Below are 16,743 nucleotides of genomic sequence, written 5' to 3'. Positions count from 1 at the left end.
ACATTTTCAGAAACGTGAGAACGATCCTCCTTCATGCGTTAGGTTGAAGAAGTAGTCACAGAACAACAAGTCAACTTTCCAAAGGTCATAATGAGGTATCTCCACCTATCTATTCTCAATTTTAAAATACTGGAAGTCCTCAGCTTCACAGCAGTTCATTTAGTGACTGCTTGAAGTGATAAGGGCACTGAAAAAAATGACTTATGGTCGTTTTTCACACTTACAACCGTTGGAGCATTCTCCATGGTCACATGATCAAAATTCAAATGTCTGGCAACTGACTCGTATTTATGACAGCTGCCTTGTCACGTGATCACTTTTTGTGACTTTCTGACGAGCAAAACCCAATGAGAAGCCAGATTCACTTAACGGTGTTACTAACTTAAAAGCTGCAAGGATTCGCTTAACAACCGTGGAAAGAAAGGCCATAAAATGGGGCAGAAGAACTCACGTATCTCACGTAGCAACAGAAATTTTTGGGCTCTCTTGTGGTCGTGAGTTGAGGACTACCTGTGTGAACAAGCCACTTTGGACTCTCTGCATTGCGAACAAGATCTAGGCAAAAGGTTTTTAAAACTGTGAGGGATGTATCCTGTAATATTTGGAAGGAATCAGCTTCCTTACTCTATTCTATAGAAGATGCCTCAGTTCAAAAGTTTTACTTGGATGTAGGGATATATAGTAGGCATCCAAGTAGGTTCATAGTAGGTTCAGTCTCTAGAGAATTTGGAATATTCCACTCCTAATGGATTTACAGCAGTATAAAATAGGAGGAGGAAGGTGTTACGTTGGATATGTTCGCTGCTTTGAGTTTATTTATTTCGTTTATTTATTTGTTTGTCAAACATGTACAAGATGTTTGACCACCATGTTCCCACCAGGCCCAAGGTTGACTCAGTCTTCCATCCTTTATAAGGTAGGTAAAATGAGGACCCAGATTGTTGGGGGCAATAAAAGTTGACTTTGTATATAATATACAAATGGATGAAGACTATTGCTTAACACAGTGTAAGCCACCCTGAGTCTTCGGAGAAGGGCGGGATATAAATTCAAATTTTTAAAAAAAGCATCCAAATGTAATTCACGTGATCATGGGGGATGCTCCAGCAGTCATAAGCGTGAAAAATAGTCATAAGTTACTTTCTTCAGTGCTGTTCTAACTTTGAACGGCTGCGAAATGAACTGTTGTAAGTCATGCACATCCCAATAGATATGTTTTTTTTTTAAAAATGTGCATTAAGGAATTTGGATTTTAAAAGACTGCCTTCTGGGACACTGTCAAAGGATAAAAACCCAGTGATATCTATCAGTACTGGGCAAGTCACAGGAAGAGTTAAATACATTACAGGAAGATGTATAGAAAGGCCCTGTGTGTTAAGAGAATTTTGCAAAATGTTCTGCAAGCTGGCAAATAATATGTAAAACAGAAAATCCACCAGACACTGTAGTGCTAACCAACTGACTCAGACAGCAAAGGGATTTTTTCTGATTTTTACTAGGGAAACATTTATATTTTCTGCACGGTGTGTTCCCAGAGCTCAATTGTTGTACTGTTTGCTTGTTTGTTTGTTTATTTATATCCTGCCTTTGTTATTTTTATAAATAACCCAAGGCAGCAAACATATCCAACATAACACTTTCCTCCTCCTATTTTATGCTATAATAAATCCACTACGAATGGAATATTCCAAATTCTCTGGAGACTGAACCCATATTGGATGTCTACTATAACCCTACTTTTGAGGAAATATTTTGAACTGAGGCAATATCAGCCAGCTTCTATAGAATAGGATAAGGACCCTGATTTCTTCCAAATATTTCAGGATACATCCCTCACGTTTTTAAAAATCTTTTGGCATATTCATACAGGAAGTCCTTGATTTATGGCCACCTTAGAGCCCAAAATTTGTCTCGCTAAGTGAAACATTTGTTAAGTGAGTTCTTCCCCCATTTTATGACCTTTCTTTCCACAGTTATTAAGGGAATCCCAGCAGTTGTTGAGTTAGTAACGTGGTTTTTAAGTGAATCTGACTTCCTGTTGATTTTGCTCATCTGAAGGTCACAAAAAGCTGATCACGTGACCCCAGGACACTGCAACCAACATAAATGTGAGTCAGTTGCCAATATCAGCCAGCTTCTATAGAATAGGGTAAGGAATCCAAAGGTGCTTTTTCATAAACTTATCTTTTCTTTTATGTACACTGAGAGCATATACATCAAGGTAAATTCCTGGTGTGTCCAATCACACTTGGCCAATAAAAAAAATTCTATTCTATTCTATTCTATTCTATTCTATTCTATTCTATTCTATTCTATTCTATTCTATTCTATACACTGAGAGCATATGCACCAAGACAAATTCCTTGTGTGTCCAATCACACTTGGCCAATAAAAAAAATTCTATTCTATTCTATTCTATTCTATTCTATTCTATTCTATTCTATTCTATTCTATTCTATTCTATACACTGAGAGCGTATGCACCAAGACAAATTCCTTGTGTGTCTAATCACACTTGGCCAATAAAAAAAATTCTATTCTATTCTATTCTATTCTATTCTATTCTATTCTATTCTATTCTATTCTATTCTATTCTATTCTATTCTAGACTGACAACCAATAGAAAGGATTTTTTGGAAATCACCTGCTTGTTACAGAATAACTTTCTTCAAGAGCTTTGCATCAGAGAAAGTTTAGCTAATCGGTAGAGAAAATTTGATTTTATCCAATAGATAAGGTAGGTACTGAGTACAGGTAGTCCTTGACATATAACCACAATTGGAACCAGAATTTCCACCACCAAGCAAGGCAGTTGTTCAATGGGTTGCATCCAATTTTATGATTTTGTGGGAAGAAATGTCCATCTGGTTCAGTTCCAAACTGGGAGAAAGGCACTGGAGACAAAGTGGAGGCTGGAGGTTGATTGGAAAGAGGGTCCATTTATTGATGAAGCAGAACCACACGTTTGTAGTTCTGGTGCAGCTGACCATACGGGGTTGAGAGTGGGGGGTATTTATACCTTCTCTTGGGCTTTGCACTTGAGCTTCCTGTTACTGTGCAACAACATGTATTCTATTGGCTGTTGTCAGACTCTAGTGGGGCCATGTAGGAGTTATGTAGGGGTCATAGCTGGCTCTATAGGCAAAGTACAATCCTAGGTGTTTTTCTGAGCTATGTTTGGTTGAAGTTTGGACTGCTGATGCAATGAAGGGATGTCGGGCAATTCCTATTGTGGCTGAGGGCTAATCCTACTTTGTTGGACCTTGGGTGAGGGTATTTGCTTACGAATAGAGCTATCTATCCCTTAAATGCTGCCATCTACTCTGGGCTATTAAGAAAAGTGGGAGTTGCTTTCTCCCTCTAAAAAGTTATCATCCAGGGGAAAATAATATTTTAATATTTTAATATTTTAAAATTTCTCAAAATGTTTCATTCTTCTAGGAGAGGGGTGGGTGCTAACTTTCTACAACCTTTTTTTTTTTGCCCTGGTTGTTAAGCAAATCACTGCAGTTCTTAAGCGAATCACACAGTTTTAATGCAAATCCAGCTTGATTTTGCTTGTTGGAAACTAAATAGGAAAGTTGCAAATGGTCACATGACCTTGAGATGTTACAACCATCGTTAAGTACATGCTGGTTGCTCAGATTTTGGTCACGTGATCGTAGGGATGCTGGGATTGTCTTAAGTGAGAGAAGCAGTTGTAAGTCACTTGTCAACGTCCCGACTGACTATCCCAAGCAAAGCAAGCATGCTTGAGACCTCCCAACATCTCAGTGCAAAACTTTATTGAGTGTGTCATTTTGGCACTTTTGAAAGCAAAACCAGCTCTACCTAATTCCCCACAAACCCAACATACGAATTTCCCCCCTCCCCTCCACTGTGCAGTTCACATTGTCCAATTAAGTTTTGTTGTCTTGTTATGAGAAAATGTCTCTGGGTTCAGCTAACACCTGCAGATGTGTCCTTGGGTCTCACGCCTCTTCTCCTCGAAGTCTGAAGTTCACATTCCAATCTCACCCTTCCCTCTCCCTGGTCTGTTGTCAAGCAGAGAAGCAATAATAGTTGCAACAGCATAAGCACACGTTCTTCTTGACACCACATTTTTCAGTGCTGCTGTGACTCCGAACAGTCACTAAAGGAATGGTTGTAAGTCGAGCACTACAGTATCTGTAAGCAAGAAACCTCTTCGTGCTGGGAATTGGATCTGAAAAGAACCAGCTCAACTTACTGGGTGGAACTGCTGTACCGCAATGACTATTTGAAGAGCTCGCTTCTGTTCTTCTATAGAGGGAACAGAAAATGTTTGAACCGCTAATGCTGTACATTTCCTTCTTCAGCTCAGCCCAAGTCTGTTTGGGCCAATCAACCTGGTTATCCCAGACCACATTAGTCTACACAACCTCTTTGTATAGGAACTAGACCTGGGGGAAAAGGGATGCCCCCATATTTCTTATTACTCAGAAGTTTGCTCTATGTAACACATTCTTTTAAATGCAAACCGTGGAGACAAACCAGTTGGAGGAAGCAATACAGAAACCAGCAGAATATTTATAATATCAAGGACCTTGAAAATCTGCTGCCAGAAAAAAAAAATCTCTGTAAAAGTCTCTGTCTACTTTTAGCACTTGGAGCCCTGAAGCAAAAATTCTGATTTTCTTATGGGGCGAGGAGAGCTATCTACTTTACTTTAGCGGACAGAAGACCAAAACCCTGGGCAGGTAGTCCTCAACATATAACAACAATTTCTGTTGCTAAGCAAGAAAGTTGTTCAGTGAGCCCCATTTTGCTGCAGTTGTTAAGTGAATCACTGCAGTTGTTAAGACAGTAACATGATTGTTAAGTGAATCTGATTTCCCCGTTGACTTTGCTTGCCGGAAGGTCGCAAAATGTAATCAAAGGACCCAAGGGACACTTATTTTTTTTTTAATACAAGGTTTTCTTTATTTTACTTTTAAAAAAAAACATTTCAACAAATCTTTGTTGAAAAAGATATCAGTCGGATACATACTCAAACATATTTCAGATTTCATCCTCTCATTATATCATTTATCCAATATTTTCCCCAAGGGACACTTATTATCAGCGGTGGGATTCAGCCAGTTCACACTACTTCGAAGAACCAGTTGTTAACTTTCTGAGCAGTTCGGTGAACTGGTGGTTGGAAGAAATCATTAGGGCAGAGAACCGGTTGTAAAATTATTTGAATCCCACCACTGCTTATTATGCGATCGTCATAAATATGGGTAGGTTTTCAAGTGTCTGACTTTTGATCACGTGACCATGGGGATCAGGGGTGAAATGTAAAATTTGTTACTACCAGTTCAGTGGGCATGGCTTGGTGGGGCGTGTGTGATGTGACTGGGTTGGTGTGGCCAACTTTCTTTTTTCTCCTTTTAAAAACATTTTTTTCTACAACCTCTTCGACCGAAGAGAAAATGCTTTTAAAAGGCTCCTCTGCCGATCCCAGCTGAGTTGCCTGATCGTCAGAGGCTTTTCTTTTAAAAGCATTCTTTTTGGCCTTTAAAAGAAGAAAAAGCCTCTGACGATCAGGCAACTCAGCTGGGATTGTCAGAGGAGCCTATTAAAAGATTTTTTTCTACAACCTCTTCAGCCAAAGAGGTTATAGAAAAAATGGTTTTAAAAGCCTCTGACGACCCAGCTGAGCCGCAAGATCATCAGAGGCTTTTTTTTTTACTTTTAAAAGCATTTTTTTGGCCGAAGAAAAAATGCTTTTAAAAGTAAAAAAAAAATACCACTGATGATCGCGCGGCTAAGCTGGGTATGGGAGGCGGGCAGGGATTTTTGCTACCGGTTCTCTGAACCACCCACCGCCATCGCTACTCCAAACCGGGAGCATTTCACCCCTGATGGGGATGCTGCAATGGTCATAAGGGTGAAAACTGGTCATAAGTCACTTTTTTTCAGTGCCGTTATAACTTCAAATGGTCACTAAATGAACTGTTGTAAGCCAAGGACAACCCATATTAAGTGTTGATGCCTACTCAAGAATCAGCTGCACCAGGTTCAGTTTAACCTCCAAACTTGTTTTCCAAAATTATACTTATCAAAACAAAATTTTTTTTTTCCAGAGCTGCATTTGTTCAATTGAAGAGTTGTTGAACAAATCATGTGTCAAACAGTTTCTGAACATACCTTTATGTCTCCAGATGGCATGGAGCAATAACTGTGTTATGCACAGAAATATTTATGCCGGCTGTCAATGAAAAAGATATTTTCCATGTAGTCAGTCATATCTCCGTGCATGGATTAAGAGTGGGTGGGAATGAGATGAATGGAAAGGGAATGGGTTTTTTTTTTTAAAAAATACATTTTCAGTAACCTTGTTCCAAACTTTGATTTAATCATTTCTGCAACTAGATTTTTGCTAAATTTAGCCTTGCTGTTCTAAATATCTGACTATATTTCCTTTTCTTTCACGCAAACAGAAGTTCCTTTAAAATTAATTACGTACTCTTTATTTAAGGCGAATATATCCTTCTTATGAAATTTAGAAAATTCTAGCTGCCAAAATGGGGAAGTAAGATAAGAACATGAAGAAAAGGAGAAGCAAAATGCAAGACAACATAAGAGGCTTCTATTGCTTTGCAAATACCATCTATTGTGGACAATGCAATCAAAACATGATTTAAAAAAAACAACAAACCTAACTCACGACTAATCCAGATGAAATGAGTGGCTCTTTCCAATTGTTGACCCAGTTGGTTTTCTTGACAATTAAAAAAAAATGCTACCCTAATCCATTGAAAGCATGGAATTATAGACTTTTGATATTCCATGCTTTCAGTTTTCAGGCAGTGGTCTACTTATGGCCATTCATTTGGCCAATGTTCAAAGTTAGGATGGCACTGAAAAAAAGTGACTTATGGCCAGTCCTCATACTTACAACCATTGCAGCATCCATGCCGTCATGTAATCAGAATTTAGGTGCTTGGTAGCCGGTATGTATTTATAACAGTTGCAGTGTCCCAGGATCATGTGATCACCATTTGTGACCTTCTCTTCCAGCAATATGAGGGCATGTTATTCCCTTCATGGAAATTGCTAAAGTAATGCATTTTTGGTATATGTCTCGCAAAATAACAGAGTTGGAAGGGACCTTGGAGGTCTTCTAGTCCAACCCCCTGCCTAGGCAGGAAACCCTACACCACTTCAGACAAATGGTTATGGAACATCTTCTTTAAAACTCCCAGTGTTGGAGCATCCACAACTTCTGGAGGCAAGTTGTTCCACTGATTGATTGTTCTAACTGTCAGGAAATTTCTCCTTAGTTCTAAGTTGCTTCTCTCCTTGATTAGTTTCCACCAGGGGTGAAATCCAGCAGGTTCTGATAGGTTCAGGAGAACTGGCTGGCCCCAGAGTTGGATGGGAATGGAGATTTTGCAATATCCTTTCCCCAGGAGTGGGGAGGGAATGAGGATTTTGCAGTGTCCTTCCCCTGCCATGCCTACCAAGCCACACCCACCAAGCCATACCACGCCCACCAAGCCATGCCCACAGAACCGGTAGTAAAAAATATTGAATCCACCATTGGTTTCCACCCATTGCTTCTTGTCCTGTCCTCGGGTGCTTTGGATTCCCTCTTCTTTGTGGCAGCCCCTGAGCTACTGGAACACTGCTATCATGTCTCCCCTAGTCCTTCTTTTCATTAAACTAGACATACCCAGTTCCTGCAACCGTTCTTCGCATGTTTTAGCCTCCAGTCCCCTTAATCATCTTTGTTGCTCTTCTCTGCACTCTTTCTAGAGTCTCAGCATCTTTTTTACATTGTGGCGACCAAATCTGGATGCCGTATTCCAAGTGTGGCCTTACCTATATTTTATATCTATGTTTTAATGACATGAAATTGCTGGATTCCTTTTGAGTTTTCTTTTTCTTCCTTTCTAGGTTTTTGATATCCCTTTTAAAAGCATGCATTCTGGATATACACAGATCCATTGCCAACTTAATTCTCCCTTTTTTTTCTCCTTAGGGTGGTTCTGCTTTCTCTCCAGCGATAACGCTCAGCAAAGAGAAAGCACAATCCCAAGCTGTCGATTTGGCTCGTGAAGTCGGCTGCCCATCAGTCAGCAGTTCTGAGATTGTCTCGTGCCTTCGCCAGCTGCCTGCCAAAACACTTAACGATGCACAAACCAAGGTGAGTTGATTATATTTTTTGGGGGGGGTCACCGTTTAAATGCATGGGTGTGCCAATCTAGCAAAGCAGGGGGAAAAAAGGGATGAATGTCTTCTCTCTCTTTTTTTGAACAAATTTTATTAAATTTTTCTTTTAGAATAGAATAGAATTTTTTATTGGCCAAGTATGATTGAACACACAAGGAATTTGTCTTGGTGCATATGCTCTCAGTGTACATAAAAGAAAAGATACCTTCATCAAGGTACAACATTTACAACACTTAATGATAGTCATAGGGTACAAATTTAACACTTAATGATACAACGCTTAATGATAGTCATAGGCTACAAATAAGCAATCAGGAAATAATATCAGTATAAATCATAAGGATGCAAGCAACAAAGTTACAGTCATACAGTCATAAGTGGAAAGAGATTGGTGATGGGAACGATGAGAAGATTAATAGTAGTGCAGAATTAGTAAATAGTTTGACAGTATTGAGGGAATTATTTGTTTAGCAGAGTGATGGCCTTCGGGAAAAACCTGTTCTTGTGACTAGTTGTTCTGGTGTGCGGTGCTCTATAGCGTCGTTTTGAGGGTAGGAGTTGAAACAGTTTATGTCCAGGATGTGAGGGGTCTGTAAATATTTTCACGGCCCTCTTCTTGATTCGTGCAGTATACAGGTCCTCAATGGAAGGCAGGTTGGTAGCAATTATTTTTTCTGCAGTTCTAATTATCCTCTGAAGTCTGTGTCTATCTTGTTGAGCTGCAAAACCAAACCAGACAGTTATGGAGGTGCTGATCACAGACTCAATAATTCCTCTTTAGAACTGGATCAGCAGCTCCTTGGGCAGTTTGAGCTTTCTGAGTTGGCGCAGAAAGAACATTCTTTCTTGTCCTTTACATACATACATATTTTATTCAAAATATTTTAAATATGTATTTTACATACATATTTTATGAACAGAGTATTGACTGGTCACATCTTATACAACTTCAGTAACAGAGTGGTCAATGCCTGGAATGCACTACCTGACTCTGTAGTTTCTTCCCCAAACCCCCAAAACTTTATCCTAAAACTGTCTACTGTTGACCTCACCCCATTCCTAAGAGGTCTGTAAGGGATGTGCATAACGGCACCTGCTTGCCCACCGTCCCTGTCCTAATATTCCTAATAATATGTTTATATTTTTATCTGTTATATATGACTGACAAAATAAATAAAAATAAAAATATAACATAGTTATATATTTATTTTTATATTCTATCCCAATCTTTTTTCCCCCAAATACAATTTACATATTTCAGTTTCTGCCATCATATTTTTTCCCCTACTTTTTTTTATCTTATCTTAATCTCTTCTTAATACATAATCTATAAACAATATCACCATCCCCCCTTCAAATCCTAATTTCTTAACATTGCTTCAATTAATTATCTTTTTTCTCCCTTTATAAAATGTATTTCTCAATTCTTGATTTCAGTTATGTTCATAATTGAACCAAATTACTATTCATATTGGGAGGAATTTCTCTCTTGGCTCGGAAGGAAGTGGAACAAAAAAATAAAAATAAAACCAGCACTGTACATTTGATGAATTAGATGTGAACTGTCCATTGCTTAAGTCTGTGCAACCTCAGCCCCACCAGCCAATGAGAATGGGAAATGAATCTGAGACCTGCAAGGGTTGTAGGTCCACAGGCCCTCTTGCAAGCAAGCAATTCATATTTTTGACAAAGTTATTTCAACTGTCTCCAGGAGAAAATGAGAAAAAGGGAGAGAATTATTTCTTTCATATATGCACCACTGTGCACATGCCAAAGGGGCGGAGTGTCACTCCTTGTTGTCATAAGAGCTCCCTTGAGCCCCTTTGAACAGATGCAGGGTGCTGGATAATGGTCTTGAGTTGTAGGAGACAGCTTCTGGTTGAATGTTAGAGAAAGGTCTAAATAGGTAAAGGAAAGGAATGTAAAATTATTTTCCCTTCCTTCCTTCCTTCCTTCCTTCCTTCCTTCCTTCCTTCTTTCTTCCTTCCTCCTTCCTCCCCATCCTCCTCCTCCTTCCTTCCTTCCTTCCTTCCTTCCTTCCTTCCTTCCTTCCTTCCTTCCTTCCTCTTTCTTTCTTTCTTTCTTTCTTTCTTTCTTTCTTTCTTTCTTTCTTTCTTTCTTTCTTTCTTCCCTTCCTTCCTTCTTTCCTTCTTTCCTTCCTTCCTTCCTGAACAAGAAAACCGTTCAGGTTGCAATTTATTTAGCTCATCACCATATGTACTTTGCTATAAACATCTCTTGAGCACAGCCGGCTGGAGAATTCTGGGAATTTTTTGTTTTTTTTTTGTTTACATTTATATCCCGCCCTTCTCCGAAGACTCAGGGCGGCTTACAATGTATAGGGCAATAGTCTCATTCTATTTGTATATTTTTTTACAAAGTCAACTTATTGCCCCCCCAACAATCTGGGTCCTCATTTTATCTACCTTATAAAGGGTGGAAGGCTGAGTCAACCTTGGGCCGGGCTCGAACCTGCAGTAATTGCAGGCTTTGTGTTCTAATAACAGGCTTCTCTGTAGCCTGAGCTATCCCGGCCCTTGAGTTGAATTGAGTTCATAGATCTTAAAGTTGCCAAGGTTGGCAAACATTGGTTTAGAAGATGAGAGTGATTTTCTAAAGAAGGAAGGAGCAGCTGTAATGTCTCTTTAAGACTTAAGATTGATGTTTATTATAGAAGTTCAGGTCTGAACAATCCAATTATATAATACTTATGTCACTGAAGATGGATCAGAAAGATACAAATGATCAAAAATGTCGTTATGATACTAGCTGATAAGGAGTCTCTCTCTCTCTCTGTGTGTGTGTGTGCATGTGAAAGAGAGGGGGGGTATTCAGCAGGTTCTGACCAGTTCTGGAGAACTGGTAGCGGAAATTTTGAGAACTGGTAAATACCACCTCTGACTGGCCCTGCCCCCATCTATTCTCTGCCTCCTGAGTCCCAGCTGTTCGGGAGGAAATGGTGATTTTGCAGTATCCTTCCCCTGCCACATCCACCAAGCCACACCCACAGAACCAGTAGTAAAAATGTGTGTGTGTGTGAGGAGAGAGAGAGAGAGAACACCTATGAACAGCAACTAAGAATGTAGGGTAGCCATTCTTTTTATCAAAAACTACTTTCTGGAAGCACTGAATGATTTATCCAGGCCTATACACAGGATCTGAAGCAGTGGTGGGATTCAGCCAGTTCGCACCACTTCGGGAGAACCGGTTGTTAACTTTCTGAGCAGTTTGGCAAACTGGTTCTTGAAAAAAATCATTAGGGTAGAGAACCGGTTGTTAAATTACTTGAATCCCACCACTGATCTGAAGTACAAAGGAACTTGTAGGTTCAGCTGTTTTTGAACTGTTGTAGGTGCAACTAGGCATAAACTATTAATACACAATTGTGATTTGCACAAGCAATTCCCTAGTCTGCCTGTAGTAAAAGTTACTAGTAAGATTATAACGGTGTTTTCTTTCTGCTCAATTACCATTGGCCATTGATGCTTTCTGCCCCACTTCTTACTCCATTCCAGCATTAATAGGGTTGACTCCACGTTTTTTCCACTCCTATGCTAACCTTTTCGTGGTTCTTTGTGTAGCTCCTCGCCATAAGTGGGCCATTCCAATATTGGGGTCCAGTTGTTGATGGATCCTACGTGCAAGAATCTTTTCCAGCTGCTTTGCAACGGGCCCGACTTTCAAAGTTGGATCTACTCATTGGAAGTTCACAACAGGATGGGCTGATCAGTCGTGCAAAGGCGATTAAGGTAAGCAGAAATGCCAGGCCCAAAATTTCTGTTGTTAAGTGAAGCATTTGTTAAGCGAACTGTTGTAAGTCGAGGTACTTACACATTTAGTGTGCGTAAGTACCTTTAGTGTGTGTAAGTACTGTAGTACACGTTTTGCTGGCAATATCAGTACAGGAACCAGCATTAGTAGTTAGACTCATGTTACAGTCGCCGTGCTGAATTGTTAAGTTCAGCCATAGAAATTGAACAAAATGGGCAGTCATAGAAATTGAACAAACAAACAAATAATTTTGATGACCACGGAGACGTCTTCGGACAGCGCTGGCTCTTCGGCTTTGAAACAGAGATGAGCACCCGCCCCTAGAGTCGGCAACGATTAGCATGTATGTGCGAGGGGAACCTTTACCTTTACCTTTAGGGAAAGTAAGTGAATACCACCCCTGGACGGGAAACTCTGGCATGCCATGGTCCATGGGAAACCGAAGAGTCAACACAACTTAGTGACTGAACAACAACAGCAGTCAGTCAGAAAGAGTCCATGTTTTTCAAATTAAGATAACCAGGATCCAAATGTCTGTGCATACACTAAAGAATTCAAGAGTGAAACAGTTTTAAGTAGATTACCTCCACCCGATAAATCGAAACTTATTTTCCTTTTGGCCTGATCTTTTCATTTCCAAGTCCCAAGTGGTATGATTTGAACTTTTCCTTTCCTTTGTCTGGAATGCTCTGTCTGCTGATCTCCATCTTCTCATCATTCCTTTTAACAGGCTTGTCCATATATATATATATATACTTCCGGAAACCGAACGAGAAGAACCATTTCTCAATTTTGTACACCATCACTTTCTAACTTCTTCCAGCGGTTCCCTTTGCCCAAAGAACTGTGAACAATAGCAGTGGATATTTTTCAAAGAGACCATCTTCATCCACAGGCACACCGAGAAAATTTTTTCATGCCTTATTTGCAGGGGTGTCAAACTCAAAGCTGGGTGCTTATATCTGGCCCGCGGGGCCATCCTGGAAACAGTGAAGGACTAGCTTGTGGTGCCTCTACCAGGAAAAATGGACTCCCAATCTCCGTTTTTGCCTGGGACAGCCTCCTGCAATCCTCTGCCAGTAAAAACGGAGCTCCTCCAGAGCTCCGTTTTTACTGGCAGAGGGTTGAAGGAAGCTGTCCCAGGCAAAAACGGAGATTGGGAGTCCATTTTCACAGGCAGAGCACTGGGGCCATCACAGGCAGAGCACTGGGGCCACCACAGGCGTCCCTGACACTAGTGACATCAAACTGGCAATGCCCATCCTAGCCACACACACATCCCACCCCCCAAGGTCAAACACAATGCTGAGACAGCCCTCAATAAAATCAAGTTTGACATAAAATAGGGAAAGATCCAGGGGTGAAATGCTCCCGATTCAGACTGGTAGTGATGGGGATGAGTAGTTCGGAGAACCAGTAGCAAAAATCCCTGCCCTCCCCACCGCCCACGCCTTGCTGTTCCTCTTCTCTGTCCCTGAAGCTCTCGGTGGTGATATAGCTGCAAATGGCCTTAAATGACTGCTGCGGTGCTTCAAAGGGCCGCACTATAGCTGATCAGCGCTGTAGACGGCTATTAGACTGGTTCCTCTATTTTTAAAGAAGGTAGACCGGTCCGCTTCTATAAAAAGGCAATTAGTAGACCGGTGCCTCTATTTTTATTTTTTTTTAATTTATATCCCGCCCTTCTCCGAAGACTCAGGGCGGCTTACATTGTGTAAGGCAATGTAGAAGAAGAAGGTAGACCAGTGCGCTCCCAAGTTTTGTATATTTTATTATTTTTATTATTTATTATTATTGGCCATGCCCATTCAGTCACCTGTCCACCAAGTCACGCCCACCAATTAAGCCATGCCCACAGAACTGGTAGGGAAAATTTTTAGATTTCACCCCTGGAAAGATCTGTTGTTCAACTAGAAGACTTCCTTGAAACTGGATCTTATTTAGTTTTTAAAGTTTTAGAGCAATGCACATGAAAAAAAAACCCTAGACTTTCTTGCACCAGTAGGAACACAAATGATAAAATGTGTATATTGAGTTACTGTTTCAACATGACATAAAAAATATATACACATTTCTCCATCTAATCATCAGTCCCGGAAAACTGAGAATAGGGGGAAAGATTTCAGTTCTCCACCTAATTGGGAAGCTTTAAAAAAATAACATCAGTGGTGGGTTTCAAATTTTTTTACTACCGGTTCTGCGGGTGTGGCTTGGTGGGCATGGCATGGCTTGGTGGGCGTGACTCGATGGGTGTGGCAGGGGAAGGAGACTGTAAAATCTCCATTCCGACCCGACTCCAGGGGAAGGTTACTGTAAAATCCCCATTTCCTCCCGATCAGGTGGGACTTGGGAGGTAGAGAATAGATGGAGGTGGGGCCAGTCAGAATTTTTACTATCGGTTCTCCGAATTACTCAAAATTTCCAGAAATTACCGGTTCTCCAGAACTGGTCAGAATCTGCTGAAACCCACCTCTGAATAACATCATTCTACTGTATGGATATATTAATAATATTATTAGCTATCTGTTGTGTCTTGCCCGCCCTCAGAGCAGCCAGGGCCTTCTTACCTGCTCCCGAACACTGAGGAATGTATGCCTCCCGGCCCAAGTCCTGGCTCCATGCCCACACAAACTGCAGAAGAAGGAGAATCTCCCGGCCCCAGCCCTGACTACATGCCCAGGCAAATGGAGCAGCTAGACCCCTCCCCCTCCTCCACAGCATGTGAGCCTGAGGAGGGTTTATTCACAACAGCTGATTGGAGTGACCCTCGCATCAGAAGATTGGATAGGCGGAGGCAACAGAGGGAAGGGAGGGGCAGGCCTTAATGAGTGCTGAGTCATGGAGCCACACCCCATGGCCTATATAAAGGATCTACTTTCTGGCAGTCTCTGAGTCAGGCAAAAGTCAAACTTATCTTGCTGAAGTCACTTACTGGTCTCCTGCCTTCTCTGAGGACTTTGCTAGGACTTTGGGCAGAGCTGCAGAGGCAAGCCTGATTCGGATTTCCCTGACCCAGCTGTCAGCGGAGGAGTGGGACACGACACTATCCAGGATAGAAGAATAGAATTCTTTATTGGCTAAGTGTGATTGGACACACAAGGAATTTGTCTTTGGTGCATACGCTGTCAGCGTACATAAGAAGAATAAAATGCATTCATCACCTCCACCTGCAAGATGAGCAGCATATAAATTTAATCAACCAGCAAAAAACAACAACCAATAACTAAGTAGCCCTTGACTTATGAACGCAATTGAGCCCAACATTTCTCTTGCTAAGCCAGACAATTGTTAAGTGCATTTTGTCTCATTTTATGACTTTTCATGCCACAGTTGTCAAGTGAATTACTGCAGTTGTTAATAACAAGGTTGTTAAGTGAATCTGGTCTCCCCTTCACTTTGCTTGTCAGAAAGTCGCAAAGGGCGATCATGCGACCCCGAGATACTGCAACCGTCACAAATATGAACCAGTTGCCAAGCATTTGATTTTTGATTATGTGGCCATGAGGATGCTACAACAGTCGTAGCTGTGAAAAATGGTCATAAGTCACTTTCTTTTCCAGTGACTTCGAAAGGTCACTAAATGAACTGTTGTAAGTCAAGGACTACCTGTATTAATAGTCCATCATCAACCTATAGCAGGGGTCTCCAACCTTGGCAACTTTAAGCTTTGCTGGCTGAGGGATTCTGGGAGTTGAAGTCCACAAGTCTTAAAGTTGCCAAGGTTGGAGACCACTGACCTATAGAGTTCAATCAAAGTGCAAATTGACATTTAAGAGATCTGGCAGTTATGAAATCTGGGCCTACGTGTCCAGAATCATTTTTAGTGTAAAAACCAGAACCTTAAAAAGAAAAAGAAAAAACGGAGTTAGGCCAACACTAAGAAATTTTTTAAAATATATTATTAGATATCAACTCTGAAACGATTTGGAAAAAAGGATTATTCAAACCAAGTTTTTAAGCCAATAACCATCAGCCAGCAGGGTCCATGAGGAATTCTTAGATTCCCAGTTTTTCAGGAAATTGTTCTGTAGCCAATGCAGGGGTGGGAAAAATAATCCGGGGCTGGAAGCAATATAGTCTTTAAAAAGAAAAAGAATGGGGGGGGGGTGTATCTATGTGGGGTAATGATTCACACACCAGGTGTGATTCCTAGAGAGTCTGACCTGAGTTTCTTCTGCTAGATCAGGATCCTTTCAGCCTTGAGACATCTTATTGGATTCGGAGCACCTGTAGTCAGGGGTGGGTTGCTGGGTTACTTTGCAGGGGTTCGGGAGAACCTCTAGCTAAGATTCTGTGCAGTTCGGAGAACCCCCAAATCCCACTCCTGGCTGGTCCTGCCCACCCCGCCGCTTCCAGGAGTTTCCATATGGCCCATTTTGGAGGCAGGTAAGTACAGGATGGGCGTGGATGAAAAACGGACCTACTGTCATGTCCCACTCTTCCTCCGACGGCCGGGTCTGGGAAGTCTGTATCAAGCGTGGCCACGAAGCCTCTGCAGCTTTGCCAAATTCCTGTCAGAGTTCTCAGGGCAGGCAGGAATCCAAGGTGTGACTTCAGCAATCAGATGAGACTTTGCTTGACTCAAGGAATGCCAAAAAGCAGATCCTTTATATAGGCCATGGGGTGTGGCTCCATGATACAGCACTTATCCAGGCCTGCACCTCCCTTCCTTTTGCTGACGTCGCCTCTCTATTCTCCGGAAGTGGGGATCCGTCCTCACACACTGTAGGAGGGAGGTTTGTTTGCTCATTCTGTCCGGGCATGGTGCCAGGGCTGGGGGCTGGAGGCATGC

The 16,743-nt window shown here is 41.3% G+C and overlaps 1 protein-coding gene across 1 annotated transcript in view; it reads left to right on the top strand.

The window, feature by feature from the left end:
• Positions 1-16,743, top strand: part of TG (thyroglobulin) — a 201,823-nt gene that overhangs the window by 165,466 nt on the left and 19,614 nt on the right. The window contains exons 38-39 of the mRNA XM_058175193.1: positions 7,990-8,154; positions 11,762-11,929. Coding sequence (XP_058031176.1) covers positions 7,990-8,154; positions 11,762-11,929 — 333 coding nt within the window. The remainder of the gene's footprint in view (positions 1-7,989; positions 8,155-11,761; positions 11,930-16,743) is intronic.

Source organism: Ahaetulla prasina, chromosome 3, assembly GCF_028640845.1.
Source record: "Ahaetulla prasina isolate Xishuangbanna chromosome 3, ASM2864084v1, whole genome shotgun sequence".
Lineage (NCBI taxonomy): Eukaryota > Metazoa > Chordata > Lepidosauria > Squamata > Colubridae > Ahaetulla > Ahaetulla prasina.
This window is presented reverse-complemented; position numbering and strand designations above follow the sequence as displayed.